The sequence below is a fragment of the Phyllobates terribilis genome, unplaced genomic scaffold (genome assembly GCF_046119375.1).
Source record: "Phyllobates terribilis strain yellow unplaced genomic scaffold, ASM4611937v1 Scaffold_9__5_contigs__length_417890890, whole genome shotgun sequence".
Classification (NCBI taxonomy): Eukaryota; Metazoa; Chordata; class Amphibia; order Anura; family Dendrobatidae; genus Phyllobates; species Phyllobates terribilis.
The window spans coordinates 138,946,821-138,971,968 of record NW_027362769.1 but is presented as its reverse complement, the minus strand read 5'-3'; the positions used below and the strand labels follow the sequence as shown (position 1 = coordinate 138,971,968).

General features: G+C 40.2%; 1 protein-coding gene across 3 annotated transcripts in view; it reads left to right on the top strand.

The window, feature by feature from the left end:
- The first annotated feature begins 2,413 nt into the window (after nt 1–2,413).
- The window catches only part of SLC4A10 (solute carrier family 4 member 10), a 369,946-nt gene continuing 347,211 nt past the window's right edge, over nt 2,414–25,148 (top strand). For 2 of the 3 annotated variants that reach the window (XM_073647057.1, XM_073647056.1), the window contains exon 1: nt 2,414–2,749. In XM_073647057.1, the coding sequence (XP_073503158.1) occupies nt 2,690–2,749 (60 nt within the window). In that variant the 5' untranslated portion in view covers nt 2,414–2,689. The remainder of the gene's footprint in view (nt 2,750–25,148) is intronic. The other variant, XM_073647058.1, reaches the window with a different exon arrangement.

Here is a 25,148-nt window from a genome sequence, read left to right as displayed (position 1 = left end):
TATATAAGTATAATATATATGACAGTAATGCAGTATATAAGTATAATTTATATGGTAGTAATGCTGTTCATATTTCATATATTCAGTATGTTTACATAAATGTAGGCACACAATGTTTGCTGCACTTTTTAATTTCTATCTATCCTTTATCTATCTATCTATCTATCTATCTATCTATTTATCTATCTATCTATCTATCTATCTATCTATCTATCTATCTATCTATCTATCCCTCTATCTATCTATCTATCTATCTATCTATCTATCTATCTATCTATCTATCTATCTATCCCTCTATCTATCTATCTATCTATTATCTATCTCTATCTATCTATCTATCTATCTATCATCTATCTATCTATTATCTATCTCTATCTATCTATCTATCTTTTATCTATCTTTCCATCTATCTATCCCATATCTATACATTATCTATCTATCTATCTATCTATCTATTATCTATCTATCATCTATCTATCTATCTATCTATCTATCCCTCTATCTATCTATCTATCTATTTATCTATCCATCTATCTATCTATCTATTATCTATCTATCTATATCTATCTATCTATCTATCTATCTATCTATCTATCTATCTATCCCTCTATCTATCATCTATCTATCTATTATCTATCTCTATCTATCTATCTATCTATCTATCAATCTATTATCTATCTCTATCTATCTATCTATCTATCCCTCTATCTATCTATCTATCTATCTATCCCTCTATCTATCTATCTATCTATCATCTATCTATCTATTATCTATCTATCTCTATCTATCTATCTATCTATCCCTCTGTCTATCTATCTATCTATCTATCTATCTATCTATCTATCCCTCTATCTATCTATCTATTATCTATCTATCTATTATCTATCTCTATCTATCTATCTTTCCCTCTATCTATCTATCTATCTATCTATTATCTATATCTATCTATCTATCTATCTATCTCTTATCTATCTCTATCTATCTATCTATCTATCTATCCCTCTATCTATCTATCTATCTATCCCTCTATCTATCTATCTATCTATATCTATCTATCTATCTATCCCTCTATCTATCTATCTATCTATCTATCTATCCCTCTATCTATCTATCATCTATCTATCTATTATCTATCTCTATCTATCTATCTATTTATCATCTATCTATCTATCTATCTATCTATCTATTATCTATCTCTATCTATCTATCTATCTATCCCTCTATCTATCTATCTATCTATCTATCCCTCTATCTATCTATCTATCTATCTATCATCTATCTATCTATTATCTATCTCTATCTATCTATCTATCTATCTATCCCTCTATCTATCTATCTATCTATCTATCTATCTATCTATCTATCTATCCCTCTATCCATCTATCTATCTATCTATCTATCTATCTATCTATCCCTCTATCTATCTATCTATTATCTATCTATCTATCTATCTATCTATCTATCTATCTATCTATCTATTATCTATCTCTATCTATCTATCTATCTATCTATCTATCTATCCCTCTATCTATCTATCTATCTATCTATCTATCTATTATCTATCTCTATCTATCTATCTATCTATCTCTTATCTATCTCTATCTATCTATCTATCTATCTATCTATCTCTTATCTATCTCTATCTATCTATCTATCTATCCCTCTGTCTATCTATCTATCTATCCCTCTATCTATCTATCTATTATCTATCTATCTATCTATCTATCTATCTATCTATCTATCTATCTATCTATCTATTATCTATCTCTATCTATCTATCTATCTATCTAGCCTCTATCTATCTATCTATCTATCTATCTATCTATTATCTATATCTATCTATCTATCTCTTATCTATCTCTATCTATCTATCTATCCCTCTATCTATCTATCTATTATCTATCTATCTATCTATCTATCTATCTATCTATCTATCTATCTATCTCTTATCTATCTCTATCTATCTATCTATCCCTCTGTCTATCTATCTATCTATCTATCTATCTATCCCTCTATCTATCTATCTATTATCTATCTATCTATCTATCTATTATCTATCTCTATCTATCTATCTATCTATCTAGCCTCTATCTATCTATCTATCTATCTATCTATCTATCTATCTATCTATCTATCTATTATCTCTATCTATCTATCTATCTATCTATCTATCTATCTCTTATCTATATCTATCTATCTATCTATCTATCTATCTATCTATCTATCTATCTCTTATCTATATCTATCTATCTATCTATCTATCTATCTATCTATCCCTCTATCTATCTATCTATTATCTATCTATCTATCTATCTATCTATCTATCTATCTATCTATCTATCTATCTATCTATCTATCTATCTCATAGATCCCTTCTTCTGCTCTGTGTCTCTGGCATACCTGTCTATCTGATAAGCCCCTTCCTGGCAGAGCAGTGCCCCCTGGCAGGTGAGGCTGTGTGCAGTGATGGCAGCAGGGGCAGGTCCAGCCTGTGGGCAGCAGTGAGTGGGCACCTCTGTGCTCAGCCTCCACACTCAGTGTGAGGAGCCATGTGACTGTCAGGACGTGGAGTGTGTAATTTCCTCTGCTACATACACAGCTACCTGACCCGAATACTAAGCAGCAGCTCCGCCGAGAGACACTGCAGAGCCGGCTGATTGCTGGAGCAGGGAGACAGCCACATCCAGCCATGGAGATCAAGGACCAGGGGGCACAGATGGAGCCATTGCTGCCTACGGTAAGAACCCAGGTCTGTGCCTGTATGTGCTCCACAATGCCCCGGCATAGGATGCTGCTCTGGATGTGTGCCCCCGGCTGATGGACTATAATGGGGGCTGCAAGGACATAGCTCTGTGATCAGACCCCCTTCTATTCATGGATATATATAATCTATGTACACACATATATACATGTATATATCATTGTCATATAGAAAAGGGGGTGATCAGTGCCGGCCTCACACAGCAGCTGTCTCCAGCCTGCAGGGCACCTGTATACATGTATACATATACTTGTGTGTTTATGAGCTGGATATGATTGCAGGATGGATACATTGTGTTCTTGTATATTGTGTATATGTGTGCACAATGTATTGATTGTGTGAGTGTATAAGAAGCCTGTCCTATAGCTACATTGGGCACAGCATAGTCTATATATTTGGTGCATTACATTGAATCCTTTCCCAGGCTCTCATGTATGCTGTATGTCCTCACATTTGGTGTGTGCCCCATTCCTTCTTCTATGCTGTATGCTCCAATCCTCATATCTGGTTTGTCTTATGTCCCATTTTGCATACGCTAAGCATCCATATACAATGATTATCCCATGTCGTGATATCTGGTGTATGAGTCCTTTTTTAATATCTGCGGCACAATCCATGATTCTTATATGGAGAATTAGAATATTATATTCTTCGTATATAATGTATATCTTTAGAAATGGTGCATACCCCAATCTTCATATCTTGTTTATAATCTAGCCCTATATGGTGCATACCCTGTGTATCTTTATAGTAGGTATACATCATATCTGGTGTATATGTCATTCATTCATAGGTGGTGAGATCCATAGGTTTCACCTACAGTCGATGTCATGGTTCCATGTGGTGCTCAACCAGTGTCTCCATATGTAATGCATGGCCCTGCTGTTATATATGGTGCATACTGCATTTTTACACATATTCGATCTGAATAAGATTCATTTTGCATCCACATACACTGTATACCCTACTCTTCACATATGGTGTATACATCAATTCTTAATATGTAGTTCGAACCCCATTCCTTCATATATGATGTAGCCAACCATGCATTGCCCATGTCTTCTTATAAGGTGCAATCCCCAGTCTGCATCCACAATGTCTTCATATCTGATAATCATTGTCTTCATATGTGGTCTATGTATCATACTTCCATATTTAGAGCATAGCCGATGTCTCTTTATGTTATGTATATACCATGTCCCTCCATAATTGTTGCAAATCAAGTGTCTCCATATATTCTGCATATAGCCCTTGCCTCCATATTTCATACATAGCCAGTGTCTCTATATATTCTGCAATTTAGCCCATGCCTCCATAATTCATACATAGCCAGTGTCTCCATATATTCTGCATATAGCCCTTGCCTCCATATTTCATACATAGCCAGTGTCTCTATATATTCTGCAATTTAGCCCTTGCCTCCATATTTCATACATAGCCAGTGTCTCTGTATATTCTGCAATTTAGCCCATGCCTCCATATTTCATACATAGCCAGTGTCTCCATATATTCTGCATATAGCCCATGCTTCCATATTTCATACATAGCCAGTGTCTCCATATATTCTGCATATAGCCCATGCCTCCATATTTGGTGCACAGCCAGTGTCCCCTTATATCATGTATATAGCCCATGCCTCCATATTTCATACATAGCCAGTGTCTCCATATATTCTGCATATAGCCCATGCCTCCATATTTGGTGCACAGCCAGCGTCCCCTTATATCATGTATATAGCCCATGCCTCTACATAAGGTGTATGTCCCAGCTTACACACACAATGCTTTCATATATGATGAATATCATTGTCTTCATATGTGGTCTATATACCATATCTCCATGTATGGTGCATAGCCATTGTCTCCTTATACAATGTATATATCCTATGCCTTCATACATGGTGCATGCGATGCCCCATGGAGTCGAGTATGGCTGCATTCACTCTCTTCACATATGGTGCATGCCCAGTCTACTTACACAATGCCTTTATATATATAGTGAATATGATTGTGTTCTTATATGGATGTATACAGTATACTATCATTTTATGTTGCATAGTCGGTGTGTCCTTATATACTGCCCATGCTTTCATAGATGGTGTATTATACGCTATGCATTTATATATGACTACTACCACTCTCTTTATATGCGGTGCATGCCCATTTGACGTACACAAGCCAGTTTCTCCTTATGCATTGCCCATGTTTTCATATATGGTGCATGCCCCAGCTTGCATCCAGTATCTTCGTGTATGGTCTGTACACCATGCCTCCATACTTGGTGCATAGCCATTGTGCCCTTATATTATGCATAGCCTATGCCTTCATTGATCTTGTATACTCCATGCATTCATATATGGCTACTACCACCGTCCTCATATATGGCGCCTCTATATATAATTCATAGCCCAATGGTGCCAGTCTCCATACCCGGACTATATATGTGGTGCACATTTTATTCCTTTATACATAGCTGTAAAATTACTTGGCTATGCACATAAATGTATAGAAGGGTAATTGTTATTTTGTAGGTAAGACGATGGTCAGCTTGGAATGGCTTTGAACCCGTATAGTTTGTGAGACAGGTACCATTTGTGGGTGTAAAATGTAGGAAATTATCATGTACTTTCGGCAAGGACAAAAAGCCCCTGCTGCTTAAATCAGTCAATTAATCAGCGCCGGCACTGCTGATTATTCCAATGTAACAGCCTCAGAAAAGACCTGGATCCTGACTCATAGACGTCTATAATTATTGTCAAGTATTCAGAAGTGGAGTTCATTGGAAAAAGAACATTGCCAGGAAAGGTTTCCTCTGTAGTTATTTTTTGTGCTGTTCACTTGGTGAGCCATTTCTGCACCATTAAATATCATCTTATGGAAGAAAATTAGGTTTTGTACATTAGCGGTTGTATTGGAGTTTTTTTTCTGCTTGTTTGTGTCTATGAGATCATTAGGATGTATTTCCCCGAGTAGTGTGAATTAATAGGTTTTCTCCTCTTCCATAGCTAGTAAACAACCAAAATGCTGCTCTTAAAGGGATTGTCACCCTGCTTTTGTATTCTTAAAGGGGTTGTCCCAGGACCAAAAAGTTCATTTTAATCAATAGATCTTGGAATAATAATAACTTCCACAATTGGATGTGTTTAAATAAAATGTTCCTGTGCTGAGATAATCTTTATAAATGTGCCCCTGCTGTGTACTGTGTAATGGCTGTGTCTGACCGTGCAGGAACATGGTCTGATCATACCACAGCTCCTGGGCAGGGGGGAGAGCATACAGATTTTAGAGCACGGGATCACCGCTGATTCTTGCTGATTCTTTCTTTGAGGTAAAACATTTTTTTAAAAATAGGCAGGGAAATGTTTTATCTGACAAAAATAATCAGTTGCGATACCATGCCGTAATAGCTGTATAGTCTTTTTCTTCCTCCCCTGCCCAGTGAGTCTGTGAGTTCTGTAATAAGATGATTTCATGCCTATTTCGGACAATTGGATATAGAAAAGTATGGTTTGATAACTTCCATGTCTCATTACCTTGTGAGACAGACAACCCCTGGTTATTGTGCACTGGATCTATGGCACAATCTGCTTTTTGGATCTAAAATGGATTGGCACCCTACTATGTTTTCAAGACAACCACCATAAAAATCCTTCCAAATGGTAATCATTCAAAAGGCCAACATAGGGTGAGGTTTATCCTAATTTATATTTAAAGGGGATATCTGGGACTGTAAAAAAAAGTGCCTAAGCACTAACAAGCAGATGGTTGATACCTGCCTGTTGTGCCCGGCGCCGCTCTCCACTGGCACAGAGCGGTCACTGACTTCCTATGATGTCACGTTAACAGAGCAGCAGTTTCTTTTCCTGTTGACAGGGCGGGACTACTGGTGTCATGATGATTGACAGCCGGCTCCCTGCTGCCTAATTGCGGGAAGCGGGAAGCCAGCTGTCAATCACCATGACACCAGTAGTCCCGCCCTGTCAACTGGAAGAAAAACTGCTGCTCTATAGACAGGGAGCAGCTGAATCTCCAGCAGGAGACGGGTGCAACAGGCAGGTAGTTGCCTCTGTTAGCAGCTACAGTACTTGCTTGCTAGTGCTTAGGCACATTTTTTTTAAAAGTCCCCGATATCCCCTTTAAAGGGTTATGTGTTTTAAAGTTCCAAGGCAGGACTTTTTGAATTTTAATGTTGACTATTATAGAAAATGGAAACCCATTGATAGTCTTGATACCGTGTACCCACGGGCGTAACTACAATAGGTGCAGTGTTTGCAATGACACCCAGGCCCTGGAGCCCAAAAAGCCCTTTGGCCAATATGAATAGACAATTACTGTTAAAGACTTGCAATAATTGGAGACCCCATTGGAGATTTTGCATTGGGGCTTCAAGTTACGCCTCTGCATGTAGCTTGTATATCCCGAGTTGTCTCTGCACAACACCTTTGACTATTGAACTCTCAATCCTGCAAGACAGACTGAGAAGATCCACGTTCACAATGGGGCAGTATTCTTGGCTGTATGTGAACTGTTGTTGTGATTGTGGCTGATGTAGAATTGACAGTAATAAAAATAAAAGTCTAGGTGCATTGACTACCTGGTTTCTGGATATTATCAATCGATGACATGGGGATTTATCACCCGTTATCAATATTGCACTTTTCTATTGAAAAACATTGTAAATAAAGCTTAGTGCAAAAGTTCCATAGAAGTGGCCTATACAAGCCTAAAAAGCATAAACCATGTTTTTTTGATATCAAAGATTAATTTAGGGTCGTAATAAGCCCCCTAGGTTGCAAATTCCCAGGGCTTTTCCTGCTTCTCTTACTTCATTGCACCAAGTCATGACCATACTGTATAATCAATTAAAAATACTGTACATGCTTAGTGTTACCTTGTAAATATATAGTCATGTCTGGAATAAAATAAGATTCTTAATACAGTTTTAATGAAGCTGTGATCTCCTTAATTTTGGCCCAGCACCCATCTATCTGTAGCGTATTTTAATTAGTGCGGCATATAGCCAGGTTCCTACCAGACCCGTTCTTCATCCTGTGTGCTAGAGAGAGTTGAGCTCACTGTTTCTTAAATACTTCTCACCAAATATATATTTATACTTTATTATTTATGTCATATACACTATATCATACTTTCTTACCTATATAACCCATATATTGCCATTGATACATTGTGTCACCAGTTTTTCAAAATGATCATAATTATCAAGTGGCAGTAAAGTCACTTGCTACCTACCCCATTATACTGCAATGTAGCAAAGCAGAGCAATTCAAGCCCTACACTGGTTAAGCTCAGTTGTGGGTGGACAGAAGGGATCATTGTGACTCTATTCTTCAAGGGCCCTAAAATACGAGGTGATGGGCCACACAGGGATTTCCGCTCTTCTTTTCCAAGCCAAGTTTAATATTAGGCAGGGAGCGTAACATTAGGAATATTAACAGAAGAAGCGGTCTGCATATAACTGCAAATATGAAAATCACATGCACGTGCTATGTGTCCGGAACTTGCTTGGAGTTTCTCAAATTTTCGCAGACACAATCCTGGCAAATTGGACTGAAAGGGGGTGGGGTTTACGTAAGTACCGCTCAAAAGTGAGTGCTTTGGGCTGGCTCAGAAGGGTTAATGGGCATGTCTGGGCCTTCCTATGATGGGTTGGTGGGTGGGACATTTCTATTAACCCAACAGAAAAATTGGTAAGTATGCATATGAGCAGTCACTTGACGCCAAGTGACACAGAGCAGAATCCTAACAGTGTATATATTACTAAATTTGCCTATGAAAACCTCATGGAAAGAGGGAAGCCATGCTCGGTAAAGAATAAAATAAACAATATTTACCAATGGAATCACCTTCCTCCACCCCTGCAGGACCAAAAGTGATTACATTGTGGCCACCACTAACCTGACCACTAAGACAAGACCACTGATAGGCTGCAGGGTACTGTGACTGGTGGTTAGGATGTCATTACTGCCGGTCAGAGATAGACAATATGTATGTAGGACCTGTTTACAATTAGGCCATTTTGACTCCATCGGGGTTTTGTCAGAAATAATATCAGAAAAAATGGGATATTACCCCAACAGATCCCCGACAAATTCACTCATGCTAATGAAGCTGACAAAGTCACTTTGCACTCCATGTGGCCTTTTTTGCTTTTTTTTTTAGGAAGACACAATATGGTGGTAATCTACGCTTTTTAGATATTTTTTGTTGGTTCAGAAGGAACTCCAGAAGGTGCGAACGTGTGGCCCAAATGTGATGTCATTAGGCCCTAATCCTGTCTATGGGCAAAGTCAGACGGCCGTATAATTCGGACAGATATCAGACCGCAATGCACAGAGTTGCCGGAGGTTCTCCCAACCCGAGCGTGACAGTTTCATATATTTCTATGCAGCTGTCACGCTCAGGTCAGGAGAGCCGTGGCCAGACTGCATTACAGTCCGATCTCGGTCCGATTCATACGGCTGTCTGACCTCGCCCTGATAGAGGGGAATAGATCTAATTGGACAACCAAAATTTTGCAGCTTTCAGAAATGGAGAAAGTTGATAATTGGCTCTTTGTCTACAATGACATCATGGTGGTGGTGGCTTTTGTAAAGGACAACCTGGAGGTATAGAAAAACACAGATCAGAAGAAAGTTAGAAATGTTCTTAAAGGGTTTCACTAACCAAGTTTCAAGAAAGTGTCTTGTACATGGTCATATTTCAGCTTTTTAAAAATTGCAAGATGCATGGAAACATAATTTGACCACTATTATTATGATTTGTGACGAGTCATCAGATGACCAGCAACACAACAAGATGATCAGCTGATTGAAGGGGCTGAGGTGCCATGGCTCGTGTCTTGTCCCTCTCAATGTATACCATAGTGTTTAGTACAGCCACAGTATGGATTAGTGCCAGGAGGCCAAGGTCCCATAACTGCTCCTTCAATCAGAGAGTGTTGAAAACTGAACCAACAAATATCTGATATTGATGGTTTATGCTAAAGAGAGGTCACCAGTTTTGTAGGACTTTACCGTTTAGTTACAATGTAGAATTACCCCTTGAAAATTTGAGGTTCATGCAGAACAAATGACACCTGTGATTACACGACAAGAATTTTACTGAATTGTATAAAACAGGCGGAAAAAGTGACGAGTTTGGTAATTTGAACGATAAAATATTTACTCTTTAGGAATTAAGAACATCGGAGACCTTTTCCATTCAGTAAACCAGTCAAGTATATACAGATAAGCCCGTTTATCTACCTTGACTATTTACCTCTGCTTTTTGCGTTTGCCGTTCATTCCTGTATACAGTGTATCATATATTCCTTTTCTACAGAGATGCAGTCACTTGATGGAAACAAACCGTACACAAGCGGGCTACTTCTATATTTGGAAGGCCTCAAGGTCGGATTGACATTGCCTTGATAAGCCAGGAGCGAGATGACTTGTTTTCATCACGATCTTCAGAGTTGATTTTTTTAATTAAGACATCACTTTACATTGCTTTACTGCCTGAAATATTATACAAACTTCAGTTCAAATGGATTATAACCCTTTGACATTCACCATCCACCAAGATATCTTCTAGTTTCACTTGTTTAGGAGTCAATTTCCATTTAGGTCAGGTGTTCATGCTCCATATATCTAGACTCCAGTGATATACCGTATAGTCACCATCATTCTTTTGTTTAAGGTCTTTAGTTATACTATATGCACAGGCTTGGTTTAAGTTTGGTGGAGGCCACAAGAGAAAAGAAAATGGTTGAGGCCTCCATATTAATAGTGGCATCTACGACCTCTGGTAAAAAATTATGGAATCACCGGGCTCGGAGGATGTTCATTCATTTGTTTAATGTTGTTGAAAAAAAGCAGATCACAGACATGGCACAAAACTAAAGTTAGAGACTGCAAGCTGTTATTAAAGCCAGAGGTGGTGCAACAAAATACTAGTGATGTAGAGTGTTCTTTTGTGTGTTTGTTTTTCATGATTCCATAATTTTTTCCTCAGAATTGAGTGATTCCATAATTTTTTCCCTTTGCTTGGTCTGAAAAAAATTACCCTTACTGAGTACCACATTTTTAATCTTGATTTCTTTTAGTGTTTCTTAAAGCCCTAAAGTTGCCATTTGAAATGACTTTAGTTTTGTGCCATGTCTGTGATCTGATTTTTTTCAACAACATTAAACAACTGAATGAACATCCTCCGAGCCCGGTGATTCCATAATTTTTGCCAGGGGTTGTAGTTGCTACCTGGCCTGGCCTTCACCACCAATGGCTATGTCCCACATTGGCCAAGTTGGACCAAACTCGTTGAGATGGGCTGTGCTGCTGGAATAAAATTCTCTTGATGTGATTGATTTGAAAGTTTCGACGCCAGTTTGGTTGTGGTGGTCTTAACAGCAATACCAATGAGACCCATTAGAATCTTTGCTATTGGCCCCCATTATCTCTATGTATGCACATACTAACTACACGGTCATTTCTTTTAGAAGCTAAACCTTTTTATGTAAGTATCCTCCAAGCATTGAAAAGTTATATATTTTTGTAATTACTTCATTACATTATTTTACTTCTTTCTCCCCCAAAAACTATGCTGTAGTGCTTTTATTAAATGCCAAGTTCATGCTCCTTTAGAAGCTGCTTACAACTGCTGATCAGCAAACACCTTTACTCTATATTCAAACAATTAGAGTACAGGACTTTTCCTGTCTAAGCCTTTCTTCTTTCAAACTTGGTACTAATACAGGGGAATTAACATACTCTGATTGTTTGAACATAGTGTATAGATGTTTACCAAGCAGCAGTTTAAAGGAGCTCTTAAAGGAGCATATACTTGGCGCTGAGGCAGCATTACAGCATAGCCTTTGGGAGAGAATGAAGCACAATAAGAAAGTGAAGTATAAAAGTATGTTCTAAAAAAATTAAAACTTTGTAATGTCTGAAGGACAATTAAATAAACACAAAAGTAAAAAATAGGCAAAAAATGATTTCTTTTGTGATTAATGTACAATGAAAATCTGAATAGTGGCACATAAGAAGTTAAATGTAAAACAAGTGTTATAAGAATAGTTACAATCAAATTTGCTGAGTCTTCTAGCGATGACTAATTGTATATACTTAACCTCGCTAAACACAAGAATCACTGATACGGCTGTCTTATTTTTAAACGTTGTGAAGAAACCTCTTTATATACGTTCAGGGTGTGACTTTCAGATGCCGAAACTATACTCAGGCTTTTATTTTATTTCCGCTGCTCCATAGAATTTTTTATTTTTATTTAAATCCATTATACGGTTCCAGAGATAAGGGACGTTATCCTTAGGGCTGATTTTTATTGTCTTTACTAAGCGGGGAGGTGGTTGATCGGGTAATTATGCAGAATAACCTAAAGACGCCCCACAGGATCATAAATGAACACTAAATAAAATGTCCCATATCGTTGGATTTTGTAAACGCAAAAACAGACTTCAATGTTGGGAAAAAATTATTACAGACCTATCACTAAGTCAAATATATTTTTTATTACTGCTGTCCCCTAAATATTAATTTAAAAAAAATCCATACTATTCCACAGATATACTGCAGGCCTTTCTATTAAGTGCTACTTCTTATGGTCTTTACCAAGGGGGCAGTGCTCTCAGGGTAAAAACGCAAAGCAGTCTAAAGTCACACCCCCAAAGAATCTTGTGAGCCACCTCTCTTTGGTAAAAAATAGTGTTGAGCGAGTATGTTCTATTAACCCTTTCACCGAGTATGCTCGGGCCGAGCTCCGAGTATTTACAGCTGCTCGGTGATATGGTTGAATCACTCCCGTGTGCATGATTTGCGACTGTTTGACAGTTTTAGTACATGTAAGGAATGTCTATTTCTTACACATTCCTCACATGTAATAAAGCTGCCAAACAGTTGCAAATCATGCACACGGGAGCGATTTAACCTTATCACCGAGCAGCTGTAAATACTCGGAGCTCGGCCCGAGCATACTCGGACAGAACATACTTGCTCAACACTAAAAACCATAGAATGTAGCACTTAATAAAAACCATCTCTAGGACCGTACGACAGATAAATAAACAAACAAATAATTTTGAATACTCAGAGGAGTAGCAGGAACGAAATCAGACCACAAACTGGCCATTTTTGACCTGATGACAGGTCCTCTTTAACTTGGATTTTCCCATCTCATAAAAGGATGGCATGACATGACTTTATGATTCTGTGGAGTCTGACTCCTGGGACTTCCACCAAACATGAGATTGGAGAGACAGAAGGATATCCAGAGCTGGTTTAGAGCCAAGTATCCTTCTAATATTTCCTTGGCCACCCGGCTGTGTTGTGAACCACAATCTGTTCCAGAACCAAGCTGTTGTGCAGTAAAGAAGACCTAAGACTTCAAGCTACAAGAGGTCGGATAGAGATTTTACAGATAGAAGGTTATCTAGAACTGGTTTAGCGCCAAGTCCCCCTCTAATTTTTCCTTGGCCACCCAGCTGTGTTTGGAACCGCAATCTGTTCTAGAATCAAGATGTTCTGCAATAAAGGGAACGTAGGACCACAAGAGGTCGGATGGAGATTGGAGATACGGAAGGATATGTAAAGCTGGTATAGAGCCAAGCCCCCCTCTAATTTTGCCTTGGTCACTCGGCTGTGTTGGAAAGCACAATCTGTTCAAGAATGAAGATGTTCTGCAGGAAAGGGGACGTAGGACTACAAGCTACAAGAGGTTGGATAGAGATTGTGGAGACAGAAGTGTATCTAGAGCTGGTTTAGAGCAAAGTCACCCCCTAATATTTCCTTGGCCACCTTGCACCTGGCTGTGTATGGAACCACAATGTGTTCCAGAATGAAGATGTTCTGCAATAAAGGAGATGTAGGACTTCAAGCTACAAGAGGTCAGCTAGAGATTGGAGAGACAGAAGGGTATCTAGAACTGGTTTAGAGCCAAGATCCCCTCTAATTTTTCCTTGGCCACCTGGCTGTGTTGGGAACCACAGTCTGTTCCAGAACGAAGCTGGTCTGCAGTAATGGGGACGCAGGACTACAAGCTACAAAAGGTTGGAAAAGAAACCCCTTGAAGAGAAACCTTGGTCCTGGGTTCCTTCTTCTGGTATCTGTCCTCAGTTTTGCTGACAATAAATTGAGGAGAGAATGGATCCTCTAGTGCACGAGGAATGAGTTTGGATTGATATAGGATCAGTAATGGTCACGGCATGGTGATCTTACTACTGTAGCTGTAGAGCTGTGATCTGTATGTCAGACTTTTCATTTAGCAGCGTCTTACGACTCAATGAGCCGGAATGAGTTACCGAAAGATGATGCTGGACGAGTGTGCATGACTCTTATCAAAGATGAAACCAAGCGCATCCTCAGTTTCAGATGTTTAGTAAGAGTTTTTTTTTGCTTATGAATGTTTTCTTTAAGCTATTTCTATTAAAATATTACCTTATTTTTTGTTTAATTTATATAAAAAAAAACAACCTTAAGCTTAATTGCCAGTTCACATTATAACTTTTTGCAAAGCTTAAAGTGAACAGAAAGTCACACATTGTCAGGTTTTTCTATTAAATGTATTAAAAATTGCATTAATCTCATATCACAATCTGTATTTAAAGAAAAATGAAAGCCTGTAACTGGTTTCTGGGGCTTTTTTTTTGGACACATACTTACAGAGTAATCACCATTCTCATTATCATAACAGGCAGGAATACAATGACTTCTATAAAGTAGATAATGCGGGGTCAAACATTTGCAGCAGGTGATGTTTCAGCTCACTTCCAACTCCCCTCGGTACTTGACAGTGACCACACATGCTCATTAGATGCTTCAATACTAAAGATAGGGTCTGAATCAGTCTATTGCTGCTAATGTACATGTGCATATCCCGAAAGAACAGGACACATGACTGAAGAAAATCCCAAGTGACCTGTGTAAAAATTACAAGGTTTATAATTTTTGTAATGCAGATTGTGATCTGAAAGAAAAAGAAATTAACAAACATTTTCAAAAACACCCACATTTAACACAAAACACAGATTTTTCCCTCAAATTCTGATAACATTTTTCCTTTACATGATCACTCTACTTGCAGAACACTTGATAATGTAATAAATAGACAATATGCAAATCACTTTATTTAAAAAATGAAGTCTCCTTATATTGACCCTCCGCCCTGGCACTGAATAGTGACTGTACATTTCTCATGTATAGTCATCCTACCTGGTGAACTCCAATTCCTCCCGCTGTCTCCTTCGCTCACTCATTTACCCCCCAAAAATTGTTCCAAAGCACTGGCCAACACTGATCGCCCTTCTGTCTAACTTGCTGTCCGCTGCTTGTTGTCAATTATAATATGTCTCTAGCAGCAGAGGCGCTGGGATCGGCTGTGTGTTTGTATGGGAGGGGTGAGGCGGCGAGGTTGCCTCTTTAAAGAAAGGGGGTCTCTCTTTTCCTGCTCTATTGTCTGTCAAACTGCATACAGGTATAAATAAGGTGGGCTGTTGGTTAAGAGCAGGCAAGCCATGGCAGGCGCAATGCATACTGGGAAGTGAAGGAAAGGGAGTTCTTGCTCCTATAGTGCTGGCAGAATGCTTATGAAGAATAGTCTCTCATTCAATAAGACAGATACTGGACAGATTAAACTGGTATATGCACACACACATGCACACACACAACACCACTTATGCAGGCTATAGAAAAAGGAAGAGATGGAGTTGATTAGCGCATGTCTGTAGAATGAGACTTTATACACAATTTTTGGAACGTAAGTACATTATACATATTTAGTATTTGCAGTATTACATTTTATTTTAGATTCAGTTTAACAATCAAAAGATTGGCTGTAAAATGTGCATATCTTTAAGTAAAATAATATTACAGTAATTGACTTGTAAAGGCTAGAGTAGGCACCTTTGAAATGGAAAAAAAATATTTTTACATGTTCGTTAATAAAATTGCAGATTTAGTCTGCAATCTTTATTCCTTCATCCATTTTTAGACCCCATAATATGCAGTTTGCAGCCTGACCCAAGTTTCAGATTTTTTTCTTGTGGAAGTGTCTCTTCCAGTAATATAGGCTAGATGTGTTTATCCTGGGCTCTGCTGTCTTCATTAATTCATATATCAGCACAGTTTCTGTCCTGTACTGATTTACTCTTCATGCACTTTCCTCCTATTCTGTAGCCTACTTTACCCACCTTCCCTGAGACTATACATGCTTTCTCCACATTGTGAAGACCTGTGCACAACCCTTACTTTTCCCTTATGTTATCTCTAACACTGAGAGAAGAGAGGAGGAGAGCAGAGGGCAATCAGAATAGATCAGAAGTTCTTCTGGATTTGTATCTTTTTTTTTAGCAAAAGACTGAGCTAGATAAATGAATTACAGCCACTCTGCAGCAGCAAAATAGTAGGACATTTTTGATGATTATTTAGAAAGTTGGTTAACTTTGCATTTAGGATGTAAATCAACAATTAAAACATTTTGATGCAAAGGTGTAAGTAGCCTTTAAGTATTATATCCACCGCGTAATACAACTTGTGTTTGATTTTTCTTTAAGTAAATTAAAACCTTTCCAACAAGAACATATTTTGACTCCTAGGTAGCTTCATATTGTGGGTAATAAGTCTCCTTGCTCTGATGTTGGATAAAAATTCAGGCCTCGATTATAAAAAGCTCTTACCGGCACATTAAAAACAATCTAAGTGATCATTAAAATCAGTAGATTTTTCTGGACAGCAGCTGCCGTTTGATGTAAAATCAATCTGTTGATGAGGAAATTAAAGTGCGCAGTGTTCCCCAGCCCAGAAATCTGTTCCAAAACTATTCTGTAAATGCATTAAATCTCCCCCGACTTGATTTTTGTGTTCAATTAATAATGACTAGAGCAGTGGGCACAAGTCACCTAAGCTGCTGCTATATCTGTTTTTGGCATCAATATATAAATATGTATATCAGGACATGGACGTGTGCAATATAACACCTAATACTTCAGTTCATAAATATAGAATAAATAATCCCCAAAAATTTTTTAGCCCAAAAATTTCAAGAGCACTTCCATATAAAGCATTATAAACCTATAAACAACTTGGAAGAATAGCGCCAGTATAATAAAACATGGAGTTTTTATTGACATTTACTTAAAATACAACATAAAATGCATAAAAAGTGGGAAGGAAACTAGAACAGAACAGAACTACACAAGCCAGTTATAACATGATATATCCACCATATAGAGCAAGTGCTCAAAATCACAAAAATCACTGAACCATAATTATGTTGTTTTAATATATCGAATTATATATATCCCACCAAAGACAACATCTGCAAGGAGTTTGTATGTTCTCCCTGTGTTTGCGTGGGTTTCCTCCGGGTTCTCCGGTTTCCTCCCACACTCCAAAGACATACTGATAGGGAATCTAGATTGTGAGCCCCGATGGGGACAGCGACAATAATGTATGTAAAGCGCTGCGGAATATGTTAGCGCTATATAAAAAATAAAGATTATTACAAAGATTATTATTATTATAAGAATTGAGAAATGTATCAAAATCAAATCACATAGAGTGCCATTAGCTATAGTGCAAATCAGCTACCATTTAAATAAAGTGCAATTAATAGTGCAAAGAAAATAAGCACCACCTTGAGGCCACAAATACTGCAAGTGCAGAAAAAAATCACATAAAATGCATATGGGCAACTGTGCAAACAAGCTACAATTATAAGGTGCAATTGATAGTGCAAGTAATGCAAACACCTTCTCAAGGCCACAGATACTGCAAGTGCAAAATATACTTTATACACAGTGCATATGAACCAGTGTGCAAATAAGCTGCCATATATATATAAAGTGCAATCAATGAAATCACAAAATGCTAGCACCTCCATAGGGCCATGGAATAAGGCAAAAAACAATAACAGTGATCTGAAAATGGTGGAAAGAAAAACAAAGTTAATCATTAATAATAAATCATTGTATGACCTGGCTGATGAAAAGACTCCGACGCGCACATTTCGCAGCTTGCTTCTTCTTAGGGGGATGAGTATAGCTGATGTCACGTCACGTTCCGGCTGCAACCGGGGGATGACTTACTTCTGCTTTCCACTGTGGATGCTGGGCTGTGGGTGGGGTTACCCCATGCGTCACACCCGGCATCCACCACGCGCTTTCCCTCTCTTCATTCATTGGGAAAGCGAGCAGTGGATGCTGGGTGTGATGCGTGGGGTAGCCCCACCCACAACCCAGCATCCAGTGCAGGGACCGCGTCACTGATGTCACACCTCACTTGACGTGTCATCAGTGGCGGGGTCACGTGATGCCTGTGAGCGGCCAGCGGTAGCGCGGTGGCCCAGGTGACCCGGTCCGTGGCCCAGGGCGGTCAGTAAAAAGGGGGATTTTATCGTTTTTATGTATGCAATTCGTGACGCCACCTGTAGTATGCGGCTATAGGTAGCCGCCGCTACAGCACATGTCCTCTGAAGCTGGTATTTAATGCAGCAGAGTTGGTTTGGCTCTCCACAGGCAGAGCTTAGCTCCAGGGCAGTGCAGAAATGTTGTACATGTTATAGGTGATGCTGGGCGTTGTAGTGCAGGGGTGATGGCGCAGTTAATAATCAGTCCACAACTCAATGGCGGTTTCCTCTTATGTTTACTTGCGGTGATTAGGCAAACCGGGACACGGGTGCTGGATAGAAGTGGAAGTCCGGGCCGCCTGGAAGCAAGTAAGGAATCCACCTCGCCAGGTGGAGTTGTAGGCCTTCCCTTTGCACTAATCTCTTTGGCCTTGCTGCTTGTAGCTGTGCTGTGGCCCTCGTCCCTGAGTACAACGTCTTTGTGCTCACCCGTATGGCAGGCAGCTCGGGCCTTGCTGATGCGTCGTTCCCACATGGCGGTGCTGGGCCCTGCGGTGCTGCTGAGCCTCCGGGCGTCTGGTGAGGCCAGGAGACCTGCAGTCTCCTGCCCTCCGGTTTCTGCTGCTGGGCCTTCGGTGCCCCACAACGTCGGACTCCGGTGTCCGGTCCTTCTGTGCTCCTATCCTCAGGGGTGAACTGCCGTGCAGCTCCATTCCCTAGGTCTTTCCTCTTCCACGTCCTGACTTCAACTCCTGTCTCCTCTCCTCACACTAACTACCCCGCCTCCAGATCCAGTTGCTAAGGGGAGGAGCTCCCCTTGCTAGTCTGGAGCCAGGAATGTGTTGCATGTTAGTATACCTGACTAGGGGACCCCTGCTTGCTTCCAGGCAAGGCATCACCTCTTGTGAGGGAGGCAATGCCACTGTGGCAACCGGACCCCTGGGGTGCCACAAATGCTTTGCTCTGTACAAAGTTGAATGTGCTGACAACAAAATCACACAAAAATCATCAATTGAAATCACATTTATTAACCAATGGAGGCCTGGATTTGGAGTTACCCCCAAAATTAAAGTGGAAAAACACACTACAGGCTGATCCAACTTTGATGTAATGTCCTTAAAACAAGTCAAAATGAGGCTCAGTATTGTGTGTGGCCTCCACGTGCCTGTATGACCTCCCTACAACGCCTGGGCATGCTCCTGATGAGGTTGCGGATGGTCTCCTGTGGCATATTCTCCCAGACCTGGATTAAAGCATCCGCCATCTCCTGGACAGTCTGTGGTGCAACGTGACGTTGGTGGATGGAGTGAGACATGATGTCTCAGATGTGCTCAATCGGATTCTGGTCTGGGGAACGGGCGGGCCAGTCCATAGCTTCAATGCCTTCATCTTGCAGGAACTGCTGACACACTTCAGCCACATGAGGTCTGGCATTGTCCTGCATTAAGAGGAACCCAGGGCCAACCGCACCAGCATATGGTCTCACAAGGGGTCTGAGGATCTCATCTCGGTACCTAATGGCAGTCAGGCTACCTCTGGCGAGCACATGGAGGGCTGTGCGGCTCTCCAAAGAAATGCCACCCCACACCATTACTGACCCACTGCCAAACCGGTCATGCTGAAGGATTTTGCAGGCAGCAGATCGCTCTCCACGGTGTCTCCAGACTCTGTCACGTCTGTCACATGTGCTCAGTGTGAACCTGCTTTCATCTGTGAAGAGCACAGGGCGCCAGTGGCGACTTTGCCAATCCTTGTGTTCTGTGGCAAATGCCAAGCGTCCTGCACGGTGTTGGGCTGTGAGCACAACCCCCATCTGTGGACGTCGGGCCCTCATGCCACCCTCATGGAGTCGGTTTCTAACTGTTTGTGCAGACACATGCACATTTGTGGCCTGCTGGAGGTCATTTTGCAGGGCTCTGGCAGTGCTCATCCTGTTCCTCCTTGCACAAAGGCGGAGGTAGCGGTCCTGCTGCTGGGTTGTTGCCCTCCTACGGCCCTCTCCACATCTCCTGGTGTACTGGCCTGTCTCCTGGTAGCGCCTCCAGCCTCTGGACACTACCCTGACAGATACAGCAAACCTTCTTGCCACAGCTCGCATTGATGTTCCATCCTGGATGAGCTGCACTACCTGAGCAACTTCTGTGGGTTGTAGAGTCCGTCTCATGCTGCCACAAGTGTGAAAGCACAACCAGCATTCAAAAGTTACCAAAACATCAGCCAGAAAGCATTGGTACTGAGATGTGGTCTGTGGTCCCCACCTGCAGAACCACTCCTTTATTGAGGGTGTCTTGATAATTGCCAATAATTTCCATCTATTGTCTATTCCATTTGCACAACAGCATGTGAAATTGATTGTCAATCAGTGTTGCTTCCTAAGTGGACAGTTTGATTTCACAGAAGTTTGATTTACTTGGCGTTATATTCTGTTGTTTAAGTGTTCCCTTTATTTTTTGAGCAGTGTATATCCTCTTTTTTCATTTTTTTAACTGTATTTCAGTTCAGCTTAATGATTGTTCCAATGAGCAGAGCGCAGCAGTCCATGATGATTTGACAGTACTGCTGTGCTCTGCATATTACAGGTATCTGGGAGTAGGTTCCTCTTATGAAGTCCAAAGAGCAGAAGATGGTAAGATATTTAGGCTGAACGTTTCAACCCTGAATTGTGAAACGCGTGGCCTGAATGTAAAGGAACCTTCACTACATCTAATCTCTGGATGGTCGTTATCAGCAGAGCCCTTGTCCTACATTTCCACTTCTCTGTGAGTTAACAGAATAGTTAGCGGTGATACACTGCCACTATGTGCTGACGAATAATGTCTCTCAATTTATCAACCTCACAATGAAATCCATGAGGAGCACCAAACAACAATGGTTTTCTAATTAACTGTAGGGTTTAGGAGAACTGAAAAATGTGTTTCTATGAAATTTTCTTCCCTGGTTCTGTAGCTTAGCTCCATTCAAGTTAATCGCCTGAGCTACAATACCAGATACGGCCACATAGGTAAGAGTGGCGCTGTTTCAGTAAAAAGGATCAGACCACTTTCTAACCACTATAATCTTAGACAACCTTTTTAATGAAGTTTTAGTTTAGTTCTGTATTTAATGAGTAGTAGTAAAACATTACTAATGATTCAATGGAAGCATTTTTTATTTTATTAAAGGGGGTTTCCGTGACTTTGATCTTGATGGCTCATCCTTAGGTTGCATTTACACTGGCTAATTATTGGGAACAAGCGATCCCGAGTGTAAACAGGCTTCTGTTCACCCAACGAAAAAGTAAAATGTTAGTAGGTGGGGTGAAATTATTTTTAAGCTTACTTAAAAATAATCATTCTCGACAGCACATCATGCTGTATAATCAGGATTTGTGCTGCCGAGAACAATGTTATTCTATGCACACAAAGCGATTGTTTTAACAATCGTTCTGTGCGCATAGAATTGCGGTCAGTCTGTCTAAACAGACTAAAACGACCACCGATTAGCTTCTATGTACTCGATCAGCAGTTAACAGTCATATGAAGCCCAGCCGGTGGATGAGCTTCATATGAAAACATCATTTTGATTATATACTGCAATAATGTAGTAATGCAATACAGTACAGACCAAAAGTTTGGACACACCTTCTCATTTAAAGATTTTTCTGTATTTTCATGACTATGAAAATTGTACATTCACACTGAAGGCATCAAAACTATGATTTAACACATGTGGAATTATATACTTAACAAAAAAGTGTGAAACAACTGAAAATATGTCTTATATTCTAGGTTCTTCAAAGTAGCCAGCTTTGACTTTGATGACTGCTTTGCACACTCTTGGCATTCTCTTGATGAGCTTCAAGAGATAGTCACCGGAAATGGTCTTCCAACAATCTTGAAGGAGTTCCCAGAGATGCTTAGCACTTGTTGGCCCTTTTGCCTTCACTCTGCGATCCAGCTCACCCCAAACAATCTCGATTGGTTTCAGGTCTGGTGACTGTGAAGGGAAGGTCATCTGGCGTAGCACCCCTTCACTCTCCTTCTTGGTCAAATAGCCCTTACACAGCCTGGAGGTGTGTTTGGGGTCATTGTCCTGTTGAAAAATAAATGATGGTCCAACTAAACGCAAACCGGATGGAATAGCATGCCTCTGCAAAATGCTGCGGTAGCCATGCTGGTTTAGTATGCCTTCAATTTTGAATAAATCCCCAACAGTGTCACCAGCAAAGCACCCCCACACCATCACACCTCCTCCTCCATGCTTCTCGGTGGGAACCAGGCATGTAGAGTCCATCCGTTCACGTTTTCTGCGTCGCACAAAGACACGGTGGTTGGAACCAAAGATCTCAAATTTGGACTCATCAGACCAAAGCACAGATTTCGTCTGGTCTAATGTACATTCCTTGTGTTCTTTAGCCCAAACAAGTCTCTTCTGCTTGTTGCCTGTCCTTAGCAGTGGTTTCCTAGCAGCTATTTTACCATGAAGGCCTGCTGCACAAAGTCTCCTCTTAACAGTTGTTGTAGAGATGTGTCTGCTGCTAGAACTCTGTGTGGCATTGACCTGGTCTCTAATCTGAGCTGCTGTTAACCTGCGATTTCTGAGGCTGGTGACTTGGATAAACTTATCCTCAGAAGCAGAGGTGACTCTTGGTCTTCCTTTCCTGGGGCGGTCCTCATGTGAGACAGTTTCTTTGTAGCGCTTGATGGTTTTTGCAACTGCACTTGGGGACACTTTCAAAGTTTGCCCAATTTTTCGTACTGACTGACCTTCATTTCTTAAAGTAATGATGTCCACTCATTTTCTTTACTTAGCTGCTTTTTTCTTGCCATAATACAAATTCTAACAGTCTATTCAGTAGGACTATCAGCTGTGTATCCACCTGACTTCTGCACAACACAACTGATGGTCCCAACCCCATTTATAAGGCAAGAAATCCCACTTATTAAACCTGACAGAGCACACCTGTGAAGTGAAAACCATTTCTGGTGACTACCTCTTGAAGCTCATCAAGAGAATGCCAAGAGTGTGCAAAGCAGTCATCAAAGCAAAAGGTGGCTACTTTGAAGAACCTAGAATATAAGACATATTTTCAGTTGTTTCGCACTTTTTTGTTAAGTATATAATTCCACATGTGTTAATTCATAGTTTTGATGCCGTCAGTGAGAATGTACAATTTTCAAAGTCATGAAAATACAGAAAAATCTTTAAATGAGAAGGTGTGTCCAAACTTTTGGTCTGTACTGTATATAAAGAAGCGATCAAAAGATAGGTAAAAAAAATTAAGTAAAAAGTAATAAAAAGTTTTTAAAAATATAAAAAAAGTAAAAAAAAAATGTATAAAGGTTAGAATCACACCCTTTTCGTCTTTTAAAAATAAATAAAATAAGCAGATTTGATATTGTTGCATCAGCAAAAGTTCAAAAGTATTAAATTATGTATTTGCATCTGTATGGTAAACGCCATTAAGAGAAAAAATGTGGTATGCAAGAAGTGCGTGATTTTTTGTCACCACACCTCCCTAAAACATGGAATAAAAAGCGACTGAAATAGCGACCTCAAAATGGTATGAATAAAAATGTCATGCAAAAAAAACAAACCTGTGCACAGGGCCATCGACAATGAAATAAAAAAATGTAGGGATCTTAGAAAATGGCGGAGTCGGGGATCTGCGGCAGCCCAGACTTCCTCTTCATGTTCAATTCGACAGAAGGCGGGGACAGTGACGCCAGCGCTGATTGGGCGCCGGGGTCGGGTGTCACAACAACCTCACGACAGCCCCGGGACCGCGAGTGCCGACGCTGCTGGAACAGCGCCGGCAAGGGAGGTGAGTATAAGCTTTTTTATTTTATCGGGGCCAAACATTTAGATAAAAAAGGGTTGTCCTAGTAGTGGACGATCCCTTTAACTCTAAAGAAAAGTTAGGGGAGGACACATGGGTTTCTCATTTAGATACACTGGGCTGCACATCCTCAAAAAGACCTTTTCCAACCGCAAGGTAGTAATATTCAATTTCTTTCAAGGGAAAACATTACTCAATTCATATATACAAAGCTGAAATTCTTTATTCTTACATCCACATGGTCACCGAGACGTGAATTCGTGGCCACACTTTGGACTATGATGCAGAACCCATTATCAAGCTGATGCGGTGCACTGAGCTGCCTCTTGGCACATGTATATCATACAGAACTTCAGGCTTGCACATCTATAAAGAATGTAATTTAGTCACGTTTTCCATAAGGTCATGTGCATGAGGCTCAATTCTGATGGTTTTAAGCTGCAACACATTTTGGGTCACTTGGTTGGGATCATTGCGCTCTTCGAAAAGCAAACAAAGACCGACATGACCAGTAAAGTGCTGCATCTGGCAGATATTGCGGTACCTAAATTATTTGCTCATGCTCCTTGGTTATAGAACACATTATTCTTTACTATTCCATCTTGTTCTTCATTTATTCTGAGCACGATTTGTGTCCAGGTCTTTTAGCTTGTGCCTTTACATCATCAAACCGTCAGAAATGGAACAGGACACAAGAGACTCACAATAACTCATCTGCACATAGACTGATATAAGTAGAAAAAAGGAATAAAACTAATTAAAAGTCATCATACTTTTATTAAAAGAGAAATACGTGTGAGAAAAAAAACAAACACCCGGACCTTCTGCATTACATTAGCGTACCATATACAATATAACACGAAGTTGGAAGACCTGACAACTTATACAGACGTCTCCTTTTCTCCTTTTCTCTTGACTCAACATATTACCAGATGAATGTCAAGAGATTACCAGCTTTGAAAAATACAAAATGTGATTTTGTGATACTTTGTCGGGAGATGTTTATGACTCGCCCCCTGGGCCGTGGGGCACTCGGATCCGGGCAATAGCGAGACGATGGGGGTAGTAGTGGTGACCCGGTTCCGTGGCTCAGGGTGGTCAGGCCAATGGTAGTCTGCTACGTTCTGCTGATAATGTCCGACTACGCCACCCGTGGATTGCGGTTATTAGGAACCGCCGCTGCATGCAGACCGCTGGGGCTGATGAGGTGTGCAGC